Here is a 9,884-nt window from a genome sequence, read left to right as displayed (position 1 = left end):
CAAACACTCGGTGCAAATCAAAGGGTGATGCCCTTTTCAAAACCTTAGCGTTAAGATCCATTCATTAGAATAAAAACAATAAAGATACATATTGTGGTTGGAACTGAAATTTAATCACTGGATTCTTTCCATCCCCACCCAGAACACATTTGAAAAAGGTCCAGGAACGTCCCATAAAGCTCTCGGTTCATCACTCGGCAAATAACTTCAAAGCTCGACGTCTCGATTCCACACCAAATCGCTCGCTGTAGAACTTCAGGCGACCCGGAGGGAGAACTTGTGACTTTGTGGAAGCTGCACTTTATTTGAAAATCAACCAATTTCTGCTTACATACATTTTAATATATAAACAAAAATAGAATCTGCAAGAACAATGCAGCAAATATGCTAAATTAATGAACAGAATTGCCTTCATAATTCCGACCATCCTTCACATGCCCCAAATGTTCAGGGTCCATCATATATACACAAAGCACCGATCAACAGTGCTCCCCTTCCCTGTGTTACATGCACCTCTTAACTACTAATTTACAAAGATGCTACCAGTGCCTCCTCTGTCCCCATCTTCCAGCCACGCCCCCCAAAGGAAGGCTGGCCTCTCGCCTCGCTCCTCAGTTCAGGATCCCCCACATGATGGTCTTTGGAAAAAGATGGTTAGAATATGAAGGCAACTCTTCACATTCAGTTTGGAAAGGCAGCCATACAGTTGTCAATGTAAAATAATGACATGCCAAGCATAAAGCAATACAGATCCTTCCCAATGCAATGCTGCAGAATCACAAATGTAGTGCTTTGCTAGTCAGATAAATGTTCCCTTGCAAAAACCCTAGGCACAGAGTTAACTATGTGGATTAATAAAGTGTATACCCCCCTTAACCCTTACAAATGTAGGGCTGTGAACCTCTGAGCTACAAAGAATTGGACTTGACAAAACTGCTTCAGAGAATATTTAGTGCTCTATCAGTCAAATGTGTCCATTTTTATTATTTTTTTTTACTCAGTCACTCATATTCCAATTATACAATCAACCATACCAATGTATAATCCAGAATCACTCTCACAAGCAAGGGCTCAATGTAATTAGTCTTTTTTTCCTCTCAATGTATTCAACAGATAATCATAAATAAATACAAACAATACACAAGGAATGTCTACTGCAAACGCAAGTTTAAAAAAATGAAAATAAATCATTGTATAAACTGTAGTTAGCATCTCTAATTGGTGACAGTTAAATTAGGTAATGCATAATTGATGATCAAATCTAGAGCTGATGATTCCTCCTCCTACCCACCCACATCTCCCCCCTCCCCCCTCCCAGGAAAAACATCAAGGTGTTTGTATTACAACAAACTATTTTCTGATACATAACAGCAAAAGTCTAAATTGCCCCGATTCGGCACCCATATGCATCATTAACAGACGTCAAACATGATGAGTGATCCCACAGGAGGGTAATAACAGCAGCACAAGCCGTTACCTTGTTAGACAAATTACAAAAGCGCTGTGTCCTCTTTGATGCCATTTCAGCGTGGATCCCCCTATTTATTACCCCTCTGATTCCTTCACAAGTCCTTATTGGGCTGATATTTCTCAATGAAGAGTAAAACAGCAAAGTGGATTTTGCTTAAAAGGAGAAGGTCTTGCTGCTTAGTGCTTCATCTTCAGAAAGCGACGACTCCCCTTCAGATTACATGAACTGCATCTGGCAACAAGAGGAGAGAGACAGGCGTCACCACCAGCTTCTGTCCCAGGACCCTGCACAGCACACCGTGCTTTTAAAATTGGGGGGGGGGGGGGGGGGGGGGGGACAATGAGAAGAAAGTAGGGGCCGTCTCCCCTCATGACATAGCAACAATCAAATTCCACAACAGAAATTAAAGCAGTGTAATTTCTTTCCATGGCTGTGTGAGTCACGGAGTCAGAGAAACGACGCTTCAAAAGCAGGAAGGGGAGATAAAATGTGTCTGTGTGTGTGTGTGTGTGTGGGGGGGGGGGGGGGTGTCAAAAAATAATGCCACTGAGGCCAAAAGGTAGTGTCAAGGTCTGGGTTTGCATTGCGATGCCTGAAGTACATCCTCTACTGTGCTTCATACTGGTTTTTCCTGAGACCCAGTTTTTAAGACCCCTGCAAACCTTTACGATGCATTAAATGCGATGCAGTAATAATGCTCTAATCACCTGCCTCCATGGTTTAGAATGGATGGGTAAGTTAAGTGTTATGTATGTGACTGTGGTAAGTCCATCATGAGTACACCATGAGTCCCTAATCTTCAGAGATGCCTGAAAGTTACTACTAAATACAGCACATGAGACCATAAAACGCTTATAACTACACGGTGAATGGGAGATTAGTGACTGATTAAATTTGCGCAAGCCTCCTGCATGTAGTTGGCTGACACACAAAAGGTTAAACCGAAGCATGGAAGCTGGAAAATGTTGCTTAGGCATGGGGGAAAAGCCGTCCAACGTTTCCCAAATGCCAAGCTTCAGCCAAAGGTACTGCAGCGTAAAGTGGAGAGTGGGAGGTCCTTCAAGTGTGACTCAATGACTCTACAGGCAGAGGTTAAACGTTCAGGAAGCCGTACGGGGTGTGATTCGCATGCAGAACGGGTCATGCAGGCCATGCATCACGCCCACAATGCACACGGACACACAGGACATGCTGTACCTAAAGATGTTCTACAAGAAATCCTTGAGAGAGAGTTGAGCAAAGGGGTCCTTTCCAGGAGCTCTGAGAGGACTTTGACTGGAGGGACTAGAAGCTGTGGAGGGCTGGTTAAGAGAACGAGAGAGGGGAGAGGGTCCAGGAAGAGCGAAGGGGAAAAAATTACAGGGGAGGGGGTTCACAGGGAGAGTGATGGCAGACAGTCAGGAGGAAGTTGTGTCGGTCAGGCTTCAGGAAGAGAGATGACACTGAGCACAGTATGTTCAGAGGAAAGCCTTCAGAAAAGAAACCCTGCTTCGCAATGCAACGCTCACTCACAATCTCACCAGGTCTGTCCACAGGTACCATTATGGAAGCGGCTAGGATACATATTCCATCAGGAGTGAGAGACAAAGGCAGAATGCGTATCCTTTCCCCAAGACTCATGTTATCATGCCAGACATACTAATGCCGCTGAAATGGTACATGAGGATGGATGTGGTATTATTCTGTGCGTCTGAAGCCATACGTCAGAATTCATATTGTGCTCAACAGAATTCAAAGAAACGGATGAAACTTCGCAGACAGAAGTCAGATCTGAGTGCCTTCAAATTCTAAATCTAAAGAAAGTCAACGCAGAGCTTGCGATGGTCGACTATGTGCGCCAATGAGAGGACGAATCGGCTGCCGAACAACAGTGTGGATGTAGTCGTGTTACGGGTCTCACCGGGTCACCGGTACCGTGGGTCGGGACACACACCTGCGCACCAGGGACCGGGCCAAAGGGGTTGGGTGGCCTCAGGACCGGCTGCGTGTACATCATAGTGGGCTGGGTCATCATGGCCATGGAGCCCATCTGTGGTGGCTACAGAGGGACACAATGTTACCATGAAGTAAAGACATACAAACAGGAGAGGATAAAGAACCACAATGTTGATGTCTTCATATATTCTACAAAAGAATAACATTTTGAATCTCTGCTTAGGGGACTCCTGTAAATCAGAAGAAACTATCGGCATTCCCAAGGGCTCTCCGATGCCTCTTAAATACTGCAGTGTCAGAAAATGTCAGATTCTGTGGGACTGAAAATATAAATTCAGTCTCTTCCTCCACCACCCGCATTGTCTCTGGTTATTTATTAACCTTTCTCCACATAGTCATTGGTTACTCAATATTAGTCATTTATGCCATCAGTAAAATGCTCCAGGTTGAGTCAAAGGGAATGAATCCCTCAGTTCAGCCCACCAGGAGCCCAGGCAGATAAGATGACTGTGTGTATTTTTTTTATTTTTGTCATCTTTAAAACCTGGTGGCTGCCTTTCATGGCTACATTTTTAACTGATAATTTAACAGCGCAGGCCCCCCCTGCGTGCCACTTAGCCTCTTGCGCTCCGTCCGCTACTTTCACGCCTGACCATCAAGCCTCCCCTTAACATTTGCATATGACATAAAAAAAAAGTCTCTTCCTTCACAAAGTCTGTATCCAATATTCCCTTTCCTCTGGAAACAGAACTGCACAAAAGGATGGTGGCGTCATTCAGTCCTATAATACCCTGCCAAAGCCATAAAATCATGACCAAAGTGTGGACACAGTCGAGGACATCTTCAGTATGAAATTCAGCCTGCCACTGGGAGTTGCTCTGCTACGTGCGGTGTGGTGGGGCTGCGACTCGAGATGTGATCTGCAGAGCCAAAGGGCCTCTTTTGGAGGGAACCTACATGTTTCCATCATGACTCAATAGTTGTGGCAGCGAGGCATGGAAGAATGAAGAGTAAGATATTCAGGAAGTGTTTCTGGAATGGGTTCATGCACCTCAAAGCCAAGTAAAAAGTGGATGGACATTACGCAAGATAATATGTGGCTGCCCTGGCTGCCGACTCACTGTTTAACAGGATAACAGTCAGGATAAGTTCATCCCAGGACAAAATGGGCTTGTAGACCAGCGAGCTGTATAATCCTTAGGAACTCAACAAGCCCCAAGCCTGAGCCTTAGCTCCCAAGACAAAATGTATTACAGATGCTTAGCAGTACTGGTAGCTTTCATATTTGTTTTAAACAGTTATTAGAGGCAATGCACTGGGGCAGAAAAAATAAAAAGCTCAGGCCGCCTGTGATTTCAGACCTCTGGATAGCCATCATATCTCCATGAACGTTCCTCAGACCACTTGTCATGGAGGGGATGGAGCGGAGGCTCACACACACTATCAGATCATAAACACTCCTCCAATGTTTTGTCTAACAAAGCATTTCTCAGCCCAGTCCTCAGGGACCCCCAGTCAGTCCACATATTTGCTCCTCCCAGCGCACCTAAACCAAACAAGCAATCAAGAACACCGAATACCTAGTATAGGTATGCTGGGAGTTAGGAGAAAGCAAAAATGTGGACCGTCTGGGGGACCAGGGTGAGAAAACAACGGCCTAGCATAGCAAGCGTCGCATTTCCATGGATGACGCTTGCTTTGCACTTACCACGCCGTACGCCATCATTCCAGTTGGTGTTGTGGCAGGGAAGGCCATGACCGAGGGGGCCTGAGAGAAGAGAAGGAGAGGGGTGAGTCCGCCCTGACTCCACCTTTGCTAAAACACAGTCAGCACGATGGCAATGGCACCCAGCACAGCTGCTCCTTTGTGTCACTGCTTTCCAAATATATTTTACCTGTACAGACCCCTCTTTGTCCATGCCTCTGGTGGGGCACCGCGTTTCCTCAGGCGCCCTACTTTTCACACCCCCACCCCTGTGCGTATTTCTGCCTTCTGCTCTTACAGTTTGGGCCAGCCAGAAGTCCCCATGTGTTTGTGTATGTGTAGGTGGGGGCCACCCTCACGGCCAGGGCCACAGCCGGCAGCTGCGAAGAGTCACTGAAAGGCAGAGCTGAGCTGAGCTGAGCTGAGCACGCCTCTCCTGTCTGTGACAGAGGTCTGTTTCTCTGTCATTTCGGCCATTCAGTTACGTGAAAGGCCCCCGGGAAGGAAATCTTTGATTAGCAATTCAGCTGCTTGAGTGTCACAGTGAAAAAAAGGGGATGTATACAGAGCGAATGTTTGTTTCTGTACATAGTGCTCATTTGTTTTCGAGCTGAATGAGGGATCCGTTTGAACCCTTCTGCCCCAACACTGAAGGCCGACTAAAAATGCAAGTGTGAAATTCAAAAGAACCTTCCCATTTCTAATGAAGATCTATTACACGCTATCAATTGAGTGACTATTACATGACCAGGCAGGAAAATCCTTCACCAAGATTTGCATATCTGCTGATTAATGGAGCACTTCCTGTACAACTTGTGGGAACCAGGTGCAGTCAAATCAACCAGGATCTCAAAGAGAAGCCCAAGCCAACCTATTTCCATTAGCATTTTTACCAAATGTGTCAGATCTTATAAAAATGAAAGACACTGTTCAACTTGAATTTTTTCAACGCAATCTTCACTACCAAGAACGATAACTTTGCCCTAAGATTCATCCTAAGACACTCTGCATATTTCACAGTATTTGACATTTTCCTGGAAACAGAGGCTGTTTGCATTCCTCTCCAGCTCACTTCAGGTCTAAATTTGACATCTGTAAGCTAATTGGAGTGCCCGGACAGAGCCAAATGCATAAAACTGTCACACAACTGGTGACCACTGGGAAAGGAACTAACTCTTTGATACAACAGAGTGCCTTGAGAGACAGAAAAGCTGCTATTTTTAACTATAATGACAAAAACTACCTATCAAATACGTAAATTCAATATTAAAGTTAAGCTCAGAGAGCCACTAAACTCACATATACTGTTCAAATGTTCCACAACCTCTAGCCTATTCTAGCCTGAGTTCAATTCAAGACAACGAAACTCAGTCACATATGTAGGAATTCCAAAGATTCCAGAGCAGTAAGAACATTATGACCTTTGGTAAGTGATGGATTATGTCAACTCATCAAATTCCAGTAGGAATAAAAGCAGAACATGTTAAAGCATGCGAGTAACCATACAGATACATGAATTGCTTGCATTTCTTGCTTCCATCCTCTTACAATGCGAGTACAAGCAAAAACACAAGGCTAGATGTTTCCCTTAAAATGAAAAGTATCCAAATTAAACAGGTATTTAAATACCATGGAAACAGGAAGTATGTGCAAAGTTAACGACCTGGCATTAGCTGGCCTTTTCATTGCCATAAATTCTTCCATGGCATAGGAATCTCCATACCTCCACTGACCCCTACCCCCCCCAATAAAAAGCCCAAGGCCATACCACCAGAGCAGTTATCAAGCAACACTTGCAGAAAACGAGTTTGGTCAAATGGCTGTGGTGGAACCCAAGGAATAAAGCCATAAACATTCTAATGGAAACAATCAGTTTAAAAAAGAATCAGAGAAGCATCCCCAAACATGGCCATTTGGGGAGCAAGGTGTAATATATATAGTGACAAAGAAAGACAAAAGGACACTTTGTTCATCATGCCATTGCACTGCCATCCATAAGTTCAGCAGGTGACAGTTAGGCCCGCGGAATGGCCGGAAACCGAATTTTGAGGCAGGTTGTTCAGCAAACAGATTAGAGACAGTGACGAGAATGAAAGGTTGTGGTTATTACAGGGCATGCCAGCTTCTCAAAAGCAGCAAATGGTTCAACCGGTTGACTTACGTATTGTGGGAAATGCATGCCATTCTGTTTTCCCCCCAGGAGAACAATCATACAATGCAATGAACACCAGGTTAGATGTTGTAACAAACAGTCGAAACAAGTTTAGTTCACATGTATTACAAAGCGTTTGAAGGATTTACAAAAAGAAAAACCATACATAGTTCCGAAAGTGTTTTCTATTAGCTATCTGGGCTCACTCAAATACCTTTGCAAAGTTACAAACTGGTTATCATAAATGTTTCATTTAAATCAGATGAGTTATTAAAACCTCCCAAAGATTACGTGTAATATCAGATGTTTTGTATCAATGACAACCAAGTCCATGTTGCCCAACTTTTCATCATTAATCTGTGATTCGTTATCATAATGGGGGATGATCAACAGTGGCTGACATTTCATAGACCTACAAAAAGTGTAATACTACTCAACAAAACAGAGTGACACTCACCATGGTGGCGGGGTTCCATGTGGTTGTGGGGGCAGTCTTTGGTTGCCAGTTGGTTCCACCAGTTAACTTTTTCTCCCCAGGCTGACTCCAATGAATGTCACTGGGAATTTGGTTTAATTTAAAATCACATGTGCACACACAACTCTTTGATCATTCCTTAACATAAAAGGCACCTACTTACTTTTTTGTTGTGCCATTCCTGATTCCCAGGTCTGCAAACAAAAACAAAAACATTCAATTTATAACCAAGTGTAGTAAACAGGCCAGAATGATCTAGCCCATGGCCAATGCCATCCAAACATCTGTCACACGCCATCAAGAACAACGACCACAACAGCATCTCCTACTGTATCTGAACGTCAATGGCACGTACTGCCCACGAGGTTGGCCAGGGAGGAGTCCAGGTCATCTGACACCAGCTTCCCCGGCTGCTGACTGTTGGGGGGAAGACCCTGATTGGGGGAGGCCACTGTGGGTTTCAGGATGCCACCTAGAACATCGTCTTAAAGTAAGAGAAGCAAAGAGGATAGTGGGAGGGGGGGGGGCAGGGAAGAGGGGACACAGAACACAAAAAGGACGTTTAACGGGGCAGAGTGGGTGGGTGGAGGTGAGGTTTATCAAACTGCCACTAGGCAGGAAGGGGAATGCACAAAAAAAAGTCAACTCACCCATTCATGCAAGCCATGCAAAGCCAAGGCCCAGAGAGCATTTACCGAATGACAGAAAGAGGGAACGACACAAAAACAAAACAAGGCAGATCGTGAACATAGTATCCAAAATGTCACAGGGGAGAGAAAACTGCCTGTTCATTTAAAGTTCAGAAGCACTGAAACTAAGTTGTCATAGTTACTTCTAAACAGTAAGAGCTTAAGCACAGTAAACATGATAATGATGGGCACTGGGCAAATGTTGCTCAAGATGCCGGGGACCGGATCATAAAAACACACAAGCACTGTCCCAAAGTCACTGGCACAAGCTTCCAGTGCAGCGGGCCAATCAGCATTGAGGAGACAGGTCAGGAAGCAAGAGCCAAGAGGTGAGGCGGACAGGGCGCGACAACAGCTGATCCTGATCTGGGATGACACATGCCACAGGCCAGCCGCGGCACGGCACTAAATGCAGGCGGGCTGCCACACTTCAGAGGAGATTCCATAGCTTTACACCCCCAGCCCAGCACAGGAAGGCAATCACCCCACCCCCAGGCAGTTCATAGCACGAGGCCTCAAGCTGCACAACCGCTCTTACCAGCAGAGTCCGGGTTGTTAGAAGAGGCCGACTTATTGCCAAACACAGAGTCAAAGTCGACGTTAAGGCCTCTTGAGGTCTGCGACTGGGGCGCTGGAGACGCCGAGAACCCTGGGGAGGAGACAATGTGGAGGAGGGTGATATAGCAGGCCTAAAGCCTGGCCGCTGACCCCGAACCTGTTCACCCTACACACCCAGCACACCGGCAGCAAGCACAAGAGAAACATGAAAGGAACCAAAAGCACAAGCTGAGAAACGAACCAGCCCTGCTCCATATCCCCAAATTATAACCAATGCAACACTACCTGGCAGAATATTCAAACATGCACAAAGAATTCTCCCTTAAATACTTAAAATTCTGAAGCAATGGAGAAGAAATGCATGAGATTAAACCATAGTGTGCCAAAACATGCTATTCAGAAACGTAGGTGCGCATCTTCTAACACACTCTTCCAGATCCCCTGTTCTGAAGTTAAGTCAGTTAAGGTACCCTACATATTAAAATATTTACCAGGCACAGCTGCGGAGTAGGTATTTGGGGAACCATTACTGTTTCCAAAAAGGCCACCGTTATTTCACAGGTTGGCTCATTGATCAGAATGACCGGCATCTGAGGTCACATCATAGCAGAGGATCAATACTCAGGGCACCTGGTTGTAACAGACTGAGCTGGAGCTGTGAGCCCCCCCGAGTCGACGTACTCCTCCAAATGGAACACCGTTACTGTAAAAGCTCTATAATGGACAGTAAGTTCACTTATATCCCTGCACTTAGATTCCTCTGTCTTTTTAAAATGGATTTCCGGGTCATGTGATCAGGGTGTTGAACCGCAAGGCAGGAAAACCATTAATAGGGCACTCGTGCAACGGATTCATGGCAAAGCCAGAGGACGCCGTTCCTGCGGCTTACTGATCAGTGC

The 9,884-nt window shown here is 45.3% G+C and overlaps 1 protein-coding gene across 27 annotated transcripts in view; it reads right to left on the bottom strand.

The window, feature by feature from the left end:
- Positions 1 to 91: 91 nt before the first annotated feature.
- The window catches only part of picalma (phosphatidylinositol binding clathrin assembly protein a), a 37,059-nt gene continuing 27,266 nt past the window's right edge, over positions 92 to 9,884 (bottom strand). For 6 of the 27 annotated variants that reach the window (XM_049017506.1, XM_049017504.1, XM_049017517.1 and 3 more), the window contains 9 exons: positions 8,966 to 9,076; positions 8,094 to 8,222; positions 7,902 to 7,932; positions 7,721 to 7,820; positions 7,273 to 7,296; positions 5,115 to 5,174; positions 3,372 to 3,509; positions 2,669 to 2,772; positions 92 to 1,702 (listed from right to left, as the gene is read on the bottom strand). In XM_049017506.1, coding sequence (XP_048873463.1) covers positions 2,680 to 2,772; positions 3,372 to 3,509; positions 5,115 to 5,174; positions 7,273 to 7,296; positions 7,721 to 7,820; positions 7,902 to 7,932; positions 8,094 to 8,222; positions 8,966 to 9,076 — 686 coding nt within the window. In that variant the 3' untranslated portion in view covers positions 92 to 1,702; positions 2,669 to 2,679. The remainder of the gene's footprint in view (positions 1,703 to 2,668; positions 2,773 to 3,371; positions 3,510 to 5,114; positions 5,175 to 7,272; positions 7,297 to 7,720; positions 7,821 to 7,901; positions 7,933 to 8,093; positions 8,223 to 8,965; positions 9,077 to 9,884) is intronic. The other 21 variants (XM_049017508.1, XM_049017530.1, XM_049017522.1 and 18 more) reach the window with 12 other exon arrangements.

Source organism: Brienomyrus brachyistius, chromosome 6 (genome assembly GCF_023856365.1).
Source record: "Brienomyrus brachyistius isolate T26 chromosome 6, BBRACH_0.4, whole genome shotgun sequence".
In the NCBI taxonomy this organism is placed as follows: Eukaryota; Metazoa; Chordata; class Actinopteri; order Osteoglossiformes; family Mormyridae; genus Brienomyrus; species Brienomyrus brachyistius.
The sequence above is the reverse complement of the archived record's forward strand: the minus strand, read 5'-3'. Positions and strand labels throughout refer to the sequence as shown.